This window comes from Cyprinodon tularosa, unplaced genomic scaffold (genome assembly GCF_016077235.1).
Source record: "Cyprinodon tularosa strain WSP-4 unplaced genomic scaffold, ASM1607723v1 ctg304, whole genome shotgun sequence".
In the NCBI taxonomy this organism is placed as follows: Eukaryota; Metazoa; Chordata; class Actinopteri; order Cyprinodontiformes; family Cyprinodontidae; genus Cyprinodon; species Cyprinodon tularosa.
In genome coordinates, this window is record NW_024039013.1 from 337811 (window position 1) to 351273 (window position 13463).

The 13463-nt window shown below is 36.2% G+C and overlaps 1 protein-coding gene across 3 annotated transcripts in view; it reads right to left on the reverse strand.

The window, feature by feature from the left end:
- Window positions 1-249: 249 nt before the first annotated feature.
- Window positions 250-13463, reverse strand: part of myo9b (myosin IXb) — a 55578-nt gene continuing 42364 nt past the window's right edge. Inside the window, exons 22-41 of one of the 3 annotated variants that reach the window (XM_038291918.1) lie at window positions 12720-12856; window positions 11214-11504; window positions 10792-10867; window positions 10366-10563; window positions 9239-9333; window positions 9054-9133; window positions 8265-8446; window positions 8010-8117; window positions 7733-7903; window positions 7588-7635; window positions 7392-7503; window positions 6087-6160; window positions 5683-5875; window positions 4567-4695; window positions 4325-4430; window positions 4122-4253; window positions 3895-4018; window positions 2987-3087; window positions 2777-2898; window positions 250-1570 (exon numbers count right to left, since the gene is read on the reverse strand). In XM_038291918.1, coding sequence (XP_038147846.1) covers window positions 1299-1570; window positions 2777-2898; window positions 2987-3087; window positions 3895-4018; window positions 4122-4253; window positions 4325-4430; window positions 4567-4695; window positions 5683-5875; window positions 6087-6160; window positions 7392-7503; window positions 7588-7635; window positions 7733-7903; window positions 8010-8117; window positions 8265-8446; window positions 9054-9133; window positions 9239-9333; window positions 10366-10563; window positions 10792-10867; window positions 11214-11504; window positions 12720-12856 — 2751 coding nt within the window. In that variant the 3' untranslated portion in view covers window positions 250-1298. Of the gene's footprint in view, window positions 1571-2764; window positions 2899-2986; window positions 3088-3894; window positions 4019-4121; window positions 4254-4324; window positions 4431-4566; window positions 4696-5682; window positions 5876-6086; window positions 6161-7391; window positions 7504-7587; window positions 7636-7732; window positions 7904-8009; window positions 8118-8264; window positions 8447-9053; window positions 9134-9238; window positions 9334-10365; window positions 10564-10791; window positions 10868-11213; window positions 11505-12719; window positions 12857-13463 lie in introns of all 3 variants that reach the window. The other 2 variants (XM_038291920.1, XM_038291919.1) reach the window with 2 other exon arrangements.

Sequence of the window (13463 nt, forward strand, 5' to 3'; positions counted from 1 at the left end):
GTTACTGGACATCTGTAAAGTTAGCCATCTATGCCATAATTGCAAAAGGTAACCCATAACTTCTCTGTATTAAGAATTGTTTTGAATTTTGAGTTTGTATCAGCTGTAAGCAATGATATATAACATTAACAGAAAATCCAGTGTATATGTAAATTCAGTTTTTAATGGAATTTTTGAAAACAAAATATTTCATAATATTAAGGTTTAGTTAGATGCACCTGTAAATGTAGTTAGGAATAAATCACTTAATAGCAGTCAAATTAATTTTATTATAATGTACACCAAACTTCCCTTTGTACATAGAGCTATGGAGAACCATACCTCTAAGGATAAAAAAAAAACATCAATAAATAATGCAACGATATGAGCAAAAAAAGAAATCAAAATAGAAAGTCACCAATTAATACAGTACGGTTTACATTTATACTTTTACTTTTAACTAATTAAAATTCTGCATCAGGAACTCTATTTATTCATTCTTCTATTTAAATCATTATTTATTTCGTTTGTCATTGTCTTTTGGTCTAATTTTTGAGTTATCCATTTACTTGATTTAAATTAGGCAGAGTTGAACCTCAATCAAAATGGGCGGCTACAGTTTAAAGTAATACATCCTGTATAATAATCAGAGAAAGACATTTAAAAGCTTTTTGTTGCTGTTAGTAATATGAAAAAAACAAGGCACACCCATCAAAATGTACATGCATGCACAACAAAAGCATAATGTATAGACCATGGACGACTTGCCTGGTCTTCGCAAGAAATACTCAGTCAATCTTAAAGTTATTTTTCCCTAATCTCAAAATATTTAATTTCAATCTACAGGTAAACCATAAAAATGAATAAAAAAGTACATTGATTCCCATTAAGAGTCTTAATCACAGTGTCATAATATGCTCAAGACAAAGTCACGAAGCATCTAGTAAAGAGTGCCTAGATATTTTATCTAATTAACAATATAAGATGTAATGTATTCCAGAATACTGTGCATTACTGAAGGTGACAATTTGTTTTCGGTTTAAAATTTCTCACACAGAACTGGTCCAACAACCTAAAGCCTTACACAAAGTGTTCTGTACAACCATAGAATTTACTCAAATTACCATATATATCAGATCAGGAGTATTTCTGTGGAGCTCTCATAAGAACCCTATTAGGTCAGCATGATTTTCTTTTTTATACAAACAACTTCTAAGCAGCAATGACCAATAGTGTTTGTAAGACAAAGTGCACTTTCTTTCAGGCATGTTATACTTGGGGATATCAAGATAATTAGAGTTTGTGCTCCATAGTCAGCTTTAATCTTCAACCTCATCAATATAAGGAATGTCCAGGTCATCAAAGCTCCCATTCAAGGTCTTGCTGGTGGTCTGCTGTGTGTCGTCTGAAGAGGAAATCTCCTGTCTGGGCAGTGGGCGTGTAGAATGGGTAACATCTGTGTTTTGTCCAGAAGTTATCTGCCTTTGTTCCATTTGTGCTTCAGCAATGCATCTCCTGAATCTCTGTGCAAGGTCAGCAGGTTTAGCGGGGCATTCAGGTTTCAGTGTTTTCGACGACTTGGTCAGCTTTCCTGGTAACAAACATGGAATTTAATGAAAATAATGTTTTAAGTTTTTTTGTAAACCAAAGCTTATTTTTACTGGTTTTGACCATGGTTTATTAATAGAGACAGGAAGAAATATATTTTGTTGCAAACAATTCATTCAGTATTTGTTTAGCATCAATATCCCATCAACCACTATCCATTCTCACTTCCTGTATTATTTCATGAAAATACTACATATATTTCACTTTTCAGCACTGAGCTGAAAGCAATGAGCAGACATCAAACTTCTGTAAAAGTTTTTTTCAGCAGGTAGAACTCATCACCATCTTTTAAAAACACAGCGATAACTCCTTTGGAAAATAGGGAGTAAATAAGTAAATTCTTGCATCACAGTGATTTTTCCACATACACAAGTATAATGGGAGGAAGATCTTAAGCTTTCAGGCTCATTTCCTGTAGAGCCAACTTCAGTTTTAATCCACGAGACAAACACCTTTCTGACTTTTAACACTACTTTTAAGGCTTAAAAGATTCCTTTTTCATAAAACAGCTTTGGTTAAGAACGTTGGCTCTATTTAAGAACTCCTCTGGAATATTTAGATATGATTTCACAAAGAATTCTTTATAAAATGAGGAACATTATGGCCAACCATGAGCATCATCCTCAGAAGACTGTTAAACGGAAGTGTCATCAGTCAAAGGTTCCTTTAAATCCGATGGAAAACAGACTGCTACTGAAGATCCTTCTTACCTACAGCTATCAACATATACAACAATGCCAAGAATATCCTCTATAGATCTGCTACTATAGGCTTAGGCTGCAGGAGAACATAAATGTGAATTTTCCTCACTCTTCTATATTATTTTATTATTAAATTTGACACTTCTTTACCTCAACTTTAAACTTTACATTCTCTTTGTTTCTTTCTTAGTAGAAGCTACATCTGACCTAGCATGCTGTTTAGCTGTGACACTTGTGTTAAAATATTCATCGATATTTTATCTTCCGAGATACATCAATACGCTTTCCTCTGGCCAACACTGTATCCATTCATGCAAAAAGTATATTTTTCCAACCTTCATCTAGTTTGTTTTTTAATTTTTAATTTAGATTTTTTATTTTTTGACCCGTTGATCAGTGCTAGGAGCCACTGAAGGGGAATTTTGTCACTTTAGCAGGTCTCTGTACAAACCTAGAGGAAGGTTGAGGTACCTTACCTATTTACTGACCTTCCGAGTCAATGCCCCCGAGCTGGTCGAGGCTGTCTGAGCTCACTGATGATGCAGAGTCTAGGATTTCACTGTCAGAGAGCTCCTGCTCCAGTTCATTTAACCCGCTCGCTAAGGCTGCCCTGCACAGGAAAAAAAAATGCAAATACATTTTTTAGGAAAACTTTTTATTTTAGTAAATGAAAGAAAAACTGAACTGTTTCTGCTTACTTGAACTGCTTGATTGATTTGATTCTTTCAATGATGTTGTCATCCGACTCCTCAGACTGAACTGGGTGTGGAGCATCCAGCTGTGATTGCTCTTCACAGACCTAGATAAAGATGAAAATAATATTTCTGACAGTGAGTGGCAGTTTTCATATACCGTAATTTTCGGACTATTAGCCACACCTGAATATAAGCAGCAGAAGCTAAATTGCATAATTTGTACATATACAAGCCGCACCGGATTATAAGCTGCAGGTTTTTTATGTTTAATGTCCGTCTTTCTCGCTGTCGTTCTGTCTCGTACCACTCGCGGTAGAAGTCTGCTTCCGGAGGACCTCCGCATTCCCACGCGAGCGGCTACCGTACTTGTGTGTTGAAGCAAATGTGACGTCAACATGGTGGATTATAAAATCCATAGATTTAGGTATTACCCTAGTGGCCGTTAGCTGTAAAAGTCCATAGATAAGCCGCACTGTTATATAAGCCGCAAGGTCGGAAAATGGGGAAAAACTTGCAGCTTATAGTCCGAAAATGACAGTAGTAATCAGAGAGGCAAGTCAATGGGAGTTACAATTGCTTTCTTGCTGTTTTTTCGGAGGGCTGGAACATGCAGCTGAATTAAACAGAAGATGTAGTTTATGGAATGTGGAAATGGACAGCTCAACACTGTTAAAACTTCTCTGAATAGGGACTTGAAAAAAAGGGAACAGATGAAGCTTCAGATGTGTCATCTCAAGTTTAAATAAATGCAAATATGATCAAATAAAAGCCTGTATACTTTTATGAAATACTTCTGTAATAATTACCATTTTAACAATTCAATTACAAGATAAACAGCGACAATATGAAAAAACAACAACTTCAAATTTCAACCAGATGCAGCCATCTGGTTAAGCTTTTTGTGTTCTTACCGTGTTTTGTCTCCTGAGTCTCAGAATATTCACAGCCTCTGCTTCTGCATTCTCCAGCTCATGGATTTCTTGCATCTTCTCGTTGTAGCGTCTCAACTGCTCATTGATAAGGATCTCCACACAGCTAAGGCAGACATTGTAAGAAATGCCTTTTCAGAATTACTTGTATAAAACCAATAAGTAAACTTCAACACAATCCAAGATTATGGTATTGAATGATAACTCACAGGGTAGTTTTGGGCACATCCTTCATACTGAGAAACGGATCGATAAAATCAGGTGAACGCAGGATGCAGGGGGCAAACACGATAGCCAGAGAGCTTGGCGTCATCTTATTATGCTTCTCTTCCTTTGCAACCCTAAAAAGCAGACATTAGTGAAAATCTAAAGAAATCAATTGCCCATAAAAGAGAAATAAGTAACTTCTTACTTCACAAGGTGAAAAATTAACCGCTCCAATGTATTGTAATTAGCTGGAGGAAGCTCATCCACTTTTTGGTATACAGCCTTTATTCTGTCTGGTTTCTCTGGAAGCTCTGCATGTTGAGGAAATGGAAAGGTGAACTTTTCAGGTGAAGGAAAATATTGTAAAACAATTCACATTTTGCTAAATGCATTCACATAGTGTGAACATATTTACAAGAAGCATTTAATATCTAAATTCTTTCTCACCGACAGCATGCAGAAAGTCACTGTAGAGAGAAAATGTCATGAGGGGATCAGGAAGCTCTCTGAGCCACCGTTTGACGAGGCCAGTGATGGTGTGGATGGGGTAGTTATCTAAATTGGCAACTTCAGGATCTGATGGAACAAGAACAGAGAAAAAAAACAAAGCCTTTTAATTTTAATCATGTATATTTTTTGTCTAAAATAAAAGATTTATTTATATTTGTAAAAATGGGTATTTCTAACTTTATGTATTTATTTTATTTACATTTATTTTTCCTATATTTTAGTTGCTCTTCAAAAAATAACTACAGAACAAGATACAAATATGGGATATTACGTCTTTCCTTGTAGATAAACATGCCTAAATGTTTCTGTTTTTTTGATGCTCAAAGTTACTCTGAGTTGTTTGTTCCTTAAAATGAAAAGAAAGGAGAGAATAATCACCAACATCACTGATACTTTACTATGGAAGAAAAACAGTCTCATTGGAATCTGTCTTTTTGGCAGATTCCAATGCGACTCCAATTTTAAACACTGAATTTTTTTAGACATTGAATTCCTTACACTCAATTTTTATCTGGTAAAAATTCACCAGAAAAAAATTCAGCTGCAAAAAAATAAAAAATAAAAAATCCGCAGCAAAAAATTCAGCCACAAATGTGTTGACCTTTTGGTGAACTCAAGCCAAAGCAATCTACACTCGATAGAGTCGAGCAGCTTCTACCCAATGAAATTAGTTAATTTGGTCACGTGACACAATGGCTGGGCTGATTGAGGAGTTATTTAAGTTAAACAGAATTACAAAACTTCAGTTAGCTATTAACAGACAGCTAAAAATTCAGTGTTAAAAAAAAGGCAGATTTCAATGAGACTGATTTTCTTCCATATTTTACACCACAGCCTGAATACAATTTGAGAAAATTATCAAAAACAAACAAAAAAAGAAGTTATAATTAATACCTAATTTGCTTCCCCCGACTGCACTTCATTATATATATATATATATATATATATATATATATATATATATATATATATATATATATATATATATATATATATATATATATAAAAAGCAAAGACAAGCATTTTAAGACTTGTATGCAATGAATTTCTTACCAGTCTCCAGAATCTGGTAAAGTTCCCTTGCTCGACAGGCTGCCCCTGATTTTCGGTAAATACCCTCAGTGTACAGGCCGTTTAGCTCGACATGCATCAACAACAACTCCATCACTTTGGGCACGGGGTTGACTTTACTTGTCAGGACACATACCTGGACCCCAAAGTGTAGTGAGCCTGGTACACTGTCATCCTGACACAAATGAAGATCAAGAGGAGTTAAATCAACATGAATGTTAAAAAACAATATATATATATATATATATATATATATATATATATATATATATATATATATATATATATATATATATATATATATATATATATATATATAGTATATATATATATATATATAAAAAACAGCTGATTGTTTTCGTAAAAAAGTAAAGTTCAGCTCTTACTTGTCTGGCACACCGTGTTGAGCAGTCTGTAATGACTTTTTTGAGGCATTTCTTGTGACAAATTAACTTGCAAGCTGAAATAGAAACAGACCTTTATTTTTTTATGTAAACATATGCAGCCTGCAGATGAATCGGGGATTTTCCCATCCTTAGATGCCTGCCATCTGGATTTATTTGTTAATAAAGAGCTTAGCTCTCCCACCTGATCAAAGCAAACATTTCCAGTAAGAGTAGGATTGCACAAAAGGACGTTTCCCCTAGAATCACTTCCTCACAGATGGTTAGTATTTAGATACTATACGATACCAATGGTTGCTACAGAGTCTTGGTAACCCACGACACACACTCTGCTGTGGCCTGAGGAAGTGAGCACTGGGGCTGCACAATATATCACGAGTATATCATGATCACAGTAACAAGTTCGTGCAATAGTTATATTTTAGAGGTCTATTTGGAGTGCAATAATTGTTGGCTAATGTATTTGTCATCCCAAGATATTCAAATATGATGCATCCCTAGTGAAAATGGAAGGGGTTTCAGGTCCTTTACCATACCCCTCATATGATGGCTAAATGTGTCCTACTTTAAATGCCTGCGGTCTTTCCCAATCTGAAAAGTGGCAGGGAGACTCAGAACTCTCTGAAGTTATTATGACTATTATGATGAAGTTATTTATTGCTAACTTAGGGTTTACATCTATTCAAGTCAACTTGGAAAAGCTAAAGCACAAGAAAAAAAATCCATGAATGGACCAGAAATTCTTATAAATATTTCAAAAATTGTTTTCCCCCATCCAACAAAAATTTAACCAAATGTTTAATTTTTCAAAATGTTACAGAGACATGTTTTTGGAACGAAAATGAAATTACTTTAAAACTTCATTCACATTTTACTAGCGCTATCAACTGTTTAGCAAACCAAATGTAGTAGATTGCAACAATTTATCCTTGTTTGCAAAGCTGTCTAATACAGGGATATTGTGTTTACTCAATTCAATTTAGTTCCTTTATATAGTGCTAATTCACAACACATAATCTCAAGGCACTTTTCAATTCAACCAGATCATACAGTCAAATTGATTTCCTATCTAAGGAAAACCAGTTGATTGCATCGACTCATTGACCCGAAGGCAATCCCTCACACTAAGCATGCTTGTAGCGACAGTGGAGAGGAAAAACTCCCTTTTAACAGGAAGAAACCTCCAGCAGAACCAAGCTCCTTGTGAGCGGGCCTTCTGCTGAGGCCGACTGGGGTTCAAGGAGACAGAAGCAGAGATACAAAGGCTAACTGAAATTATTAACTCACCGCTGCACATGTACGCTTTCTCCATTACCCAGATGTAGGAGCCACACAAGTCACATGATTGCATGATGTTCTTTTGGTATGTACTGAACAGATGATCCAGAGGATTATCAAGCTAGAGGCACAAGAAATAAAGCAATAACCTTAGATTATCCAGTGTGTTCATATAGAAGAAACTCACTGAAGGTGTTAAACTTACACATTTCTCATTTCTCCATCTCCTCTTTGTTGTTGTCGTCTTAGAAGACTAAAAGAAGCAGAGGCCAATTATCTTATTGAACCAACAGTAGCACGTTTACACTCTCCGTGGTTAAAATAATAATGATTGAAAATATAAAACCTACCTTGGCTGGTTCTGACTCGGCTCGTTTCATTTCAGCCCTGATGAACCCGTCCAGCACAGACTGGAACAAGTTGACCACCAGTGAGACCTCCGACTCGTTAGTTAGTTTTGCTAATGCGGTCACTGTGTTACGGTAGCCATTCATTAAGCTTTTGTAACAAACTTGGGGCTTCTGTTGGTTGAAACAATTATTATAGATTGTTATCATTGAAAGGATAAAAGATGAAAAGGAAACTTGAATTTGTTTTGTCTCAGTTAAAGTGTTAAAGGTGACATACTTTTAAGGAGTACATGTCTTTGATATTTTCCCTGAACTCCATGGTGGCAGACAGGAACATGTTTTCCGTAGGGGACAAATCTTTTATTCTTGTTCGTAGCTCATTTACCTGACAAAAACAGTGAGAAAGTTATGAATAAGTATAAACCTGGATACATGAATAATAAGTCGGAGCTTTGTTAAACCCTTTGAATGACACTGTAGATGAACTAGACACACTGAGTTTTAAACAGGCCATCTCAAATGTTAATCCCACCTGATTCCCAAGGAACTCGTCCAGGTTTCTTAGCTCATTAGGATCAGTAATCTCTCTGTCAAGTGAGGCATCAGCCTGCAGTGCTCGTGTGGCCCTGCTGATTCGAACAGTAGTGTTTCTTGGAACCTTCGAATTGTTGGAATTAGTTTGGTAAGATTGTGGAGACAACCTTGGCAACGTGGCTGTAGAAGACAAATAGGATCTTTATTTATGTGACAAAGGAGAATTGTCTTTAAACATGAAAGATGACACAAAATAATTTTTTTTTAACAAAATAGGTGTCTGTGCCTTAAACATCACTTTCTGTTTACATGTAGATGAAGGTAACAGAAAATCTATGGAAATAAATGAAGGTAAAGGTCAGCAGAAATGTTCAAAAAATACATGAACAATAGATGTAACCAGTCTTTAGTTGTCTTGACATAAATGGCTTGTTTTCAATGTTTTTATAACATTTTTGTAAATGTGCTCGAAAAAACACCTCCCTTAGCCAATCTACTTTATTGAAGAACTATTTATATTGAAGTAATCTGTAGATTTGTTTTCTCTAAATGCTTGGATTAGATCAACTTTTATTTACATCCAATGTGAATTTCAAGTCAATATTGGAAATATATTTAACATCAAAAGAGATTAGCGTGTTCAATACTTGTTTTCATGTCTGTGGAGAATGTAGACATTGCATTCAAGTTAAAAACTGTACATTTTCAACCAACCACAACTAAATACTTGCATTAGTCATTTTTTTATTAAACAGTTACAGAATTGTATTTCACACTTTTGATTTACCATTTTTATCTGAAAGAGATTCACAGGATCCGGAAGATTTCTGTGCACGTTTCTTCAAAAATCTACCAAGAAACCACATCCTAAAAAAGAAGACAGACTGGATGAGTTCTGCAAGTGAGAAAATGTAAAACCTAAGACATTATTATCTCAAAATATCATAAGAGTTTGCAAATAAAAATCAGAACCTCTCTGGAGTTGTAAGCGCCTGGTTTGAGCTCTGATTATCTGTGCCTCCTGTGGCTGGAAGGCTGTACCTTGAACAGTCCAGTTCTGATTGCATCTATAATGGCAAGAGAACACAAATGTTCTGCAAGTTACAATACCACCCCAATAATAATCTTAATCTAAATACACAAAACACATGAACTCATTTCTTTTTCATTTGATAGTTCCCATTCTCCAACTATACACTCACTGCTCCAGCTGTTTTCCCTCCTCCACCACAGGACCACAGCCCAGACCATTAAAATGAAATAGCACCACAGTAGTGACAGTCCTTCACCATCTCCATTCATCATATGTACCATGCAAAGATAAAGTGCCAACCCACCAGCTCAATCTACCTACAATCGATATGAAGGTGTTATTTGTGCTGACAAAAGTTAGTAAGATTTTATTTAAAAATGTACTGATTTAAATCTTGTTTTTTACTTTTATAGGAATACGTCGCTAACTGCATACAAACCAATCATCGGTTTCCAGCTAGGACAAAATTCAGCAGTTGTATATTCAGCCAATCTATGCTGTATTTTACAGTATGGCTGCTTAGATCAAAGTAAATTTTACTCATAGCACAAAAAATCAATATCAATTCTGCTATCTGTTTCTGGATTGACTATAAATACATCAGGGAATTTCACAATTGATTTATATGGAAGTAGGTTATAAAACAAGCGAGACATTTATTCTAAGTTTTATTATGAAAAAGGAAAAAAACCTGCAACAATGTTTGAGAATTCCAATAAATTCCAACATGGTTTGTTGCAATAGAACTCATATTTTTATTAAATACAAATACACTAATAAGTTACTGGCATTTGTAATTTTTTGTTAACCTAATCTTTGCCTGCTGACTGATGCTCAAGTTTGGCAGAAAGACAAGAGATTAAGAAATGAGCACTGGAAATGAACTTTGACATTTCCATAGTTTTGGAAAGCAACAGCTTTTGTTACTTTAGGCCTTGGCTGCAGAATGAAAGATAGAGCTCCAAGAATAATGCAAGTTACCCTGCCGGTCCATATGGGTCATTTACATGCAGGGCCAGTGTGGAGAGGAGAGTTATGGTAGGAAAACTGTCCCCTAGGTCAGTACCTTGACCTGGGAATTGAGGGCCCGGAAATCCATGCTACTGGCTGAGTTCTTCAGGCCAGGCAGAAGAGGGCTGATGGGAGGCAGGGGAAATTGCCAGTATTCACTCTCCTTGGAGCCCCCAAAGTTATACACCAAACCGCTGCGAGCATAGGCTAAACGCCGCTTGTGTTTTTTCGGCTTGCGTAGTCGAACCCTTTCCTGACAGGGCCAAAGAAAGGAACAATGCTCAAACTATTTGATTATGTCTCCAATGAAGAGTTTGCCTGGATAATAAATCTTTAGAGTCCTGAACATAAAGATGGATTTTACAAACTAACAAATATGTTGTTAATGACACAGATTAAAAAAGGGAAAAACTGGAAGGTTTCATTGTTGCACAGTTTTGACCCATGCCTATGGATTATAAAATAATCTGAAGACCATCACCTGTCTGGTATTGGAAGAGCTTTCACATCCAGAGGAGCCTGACAGTTCATCAGCAGACATTGACTTTCCTTTGCGACTTTTCCAGAAATAAAAATAAAAAATAAAAACAAATTAAAACAATTAAAAGTTTACAGAATTTTTCAGACGACGATTTAGCCTTAAACATGACAAAAAGTAAATACATGTGACAAAGGGTGATATAACTGGTCTTGATCCCAATATAAATGTATTACTCAGATCTAGAATGCTTTAAAAGCAATTCATGCCACAAACATTTAAAAACATTGTTGCTTTAAAAACATCTACTTTATTTCTCTAATGTTTAAACATGAACAAGGACATATCGGAAACAGCAGCTCTTAAGTAGCAGAATTATTAAGTAGAGAACGTTTTTTTTTTATGGCAAACACTTAAGAACTTACTAGAATTCATTTCTCTTTCGGGCGATTTCAGGACTTGATAGGTCAGTGAGCTCATCTTCACTGTATCTTTCCCTCCTGCTTTCAGAAGGGTTAATGCAGGGACTGCTGCCAGCAGTGGAGTCCAGTGGGACGGAGAAGGGTCGGTTCAGCAGGTGAGGAGACCCTCTGCTTTCTTCTTTCTGCCTGCTCTGGTCCTGCTGTGTGGTCTGGCTGTTGACTGGATCCGACTCTTGATTCATGCCAACGTTGATGTCTGGACTTTGCTGCCACCTCAAACGCCTTTTCTCCAAGCTGTTTGCAAGATGCATGAAATCAGACCCGCTCAACAAAAGAAGAGCTAAAACTTTTCATCAGCTTCTTTCAATGTGTCTGTTAATTTAAAAACAACAGCAGTGATTAGTTTAACGTAGCTGAAATCGAGGCACTGCAACCCAACCGATTGACATGAATATCACGTTATTTTTCAAACAATCATTTGGAAGATGCATCTTTAAAATTTTTTATAATATGCAGTATAGTAATGCACAGCAGCAGCACCATAAATCTAAACGATAAATCTGTTCTTCTTACCAAATAGTCAAATAATTTTTTCATTCTTCATTATTTTGATTATTATGGCTTACAGCTAATGAAAACAAAACAGTTTAACTTCTTTGAAAAATAAGAATACTACATAGGCATTGTTATGGATTACACAACCAACAGGAAGACTGCTGACTCAAGAGTTGTCCAACAATCTGGAAACTTTCACAAGGCAGTAGGGGTGTAAATCACACTCATCATGACGATTCGATTCAGTATCGACTTCCTGACCCAACGATTTGATTATTTTCGATACTCAGAATACGTCATCTTCTTTTTCCTCCGCCATGTCTGTCTTGCCTACTGTTACGCGACTGTGTGTGTGCATGCGGAAAGAGGGTAGTGGCTAAAGGAAGCGAGGTAAGAGGGCAAAATAGGTTTAGTGCCACCGCAGCACGGGAGTCAGAATTACGTCCAAAACGTAAACTTTACGTAAAAAGGCTGGTTGATAAAGGTTCACCACAAGGATAACTCCAGCTTTAAAAAAAATTGTACAGCAAACACCATTAAGCATTTGAGGGGTGATTCACAAGGATGGGAATGCAACTGGGGTCAGTGCTTTGGGAGCCACCAACCGACTCAACAACTATTGATATCAGGGAGTCTCCCAGAACTTCGGGGAGACGTAGGATGTCCGTATGAGAAACATCTGCCCAAATAATGTGGACGAGCTGTTAGACAATATCAAAGCAATCTGGGATTAGCAGTCATGATTCCATCAATGATTTATTCCTGTTTTTGAGTTTCGCTTTAGAAGGGACGGATGAAAGCAGAAAAACTCAACTCAACTTGCTAATTTCTGTAAAAAAAAGGTATTGAGGTGATTTTTGACTTAAAAAAAGAAAATGCACATAAGAAAGGATGGATACACATTTGTTAATTAAGTTAATGTTTTAAGTAAAACCAAACTCTAAGGAATAGTACCTGACTCTACGTTGCGAACTGGAACCTTCCTTATTCTCCATCTCCTCCTCTATGGACTCTCTCAGGGAAGTACGCCACGCCATCTGCATTACAGTCGCTGCTCGGTTCTGTTTCTCAAAAAACTCCCGCCAGCTCCTCTAAAAAAATACAAAAATGTATGGCATCCCATTAAGACCTGAATTAGGTTTGTCCACAATTATATGTACTGTTCCTTTCAAAGTTACTCACTCCCATTAAACTTTTTCCTTTTGCTACATTAGAACCAAAAACTATAGCAGATTGTTGGTATTTTATGTAACAGCCAAATGCAGAGCCTGCATATCTATGAAAGGCCAGGAAATGGATGGATTCTTTACAAAGTTTATATAAACATTGGTTAATATGCATACGTAGCATGCATTTAAACCCCTTGAAGTTTTATTTTGAAAAGTCCCCTTTTAGTCCAATTAAAGCAGTAAGTAGGGGTATGTCTCTACCAGCTTTGCACATTGTTTTTTGTGAAATACTTTAAGCTCACTCAATATGTGTGTAGAAATTGTTAAATACAAACCTTTCAAGTCTTGCAGTAGGTTTCAAATTGTATCTTAAAATCTGATTAGCCCACATGCTTTGATCTCAATTACAGGTGCCCAAGTCCAGTCATTGAAAGCTACTACCCTGCGACTTTTAGAGGCATCCCTGCCCCACAGTATAATGCTACGATAATGCTTCAAAGGGGACATTTCTATATTCATTTATGCAGTT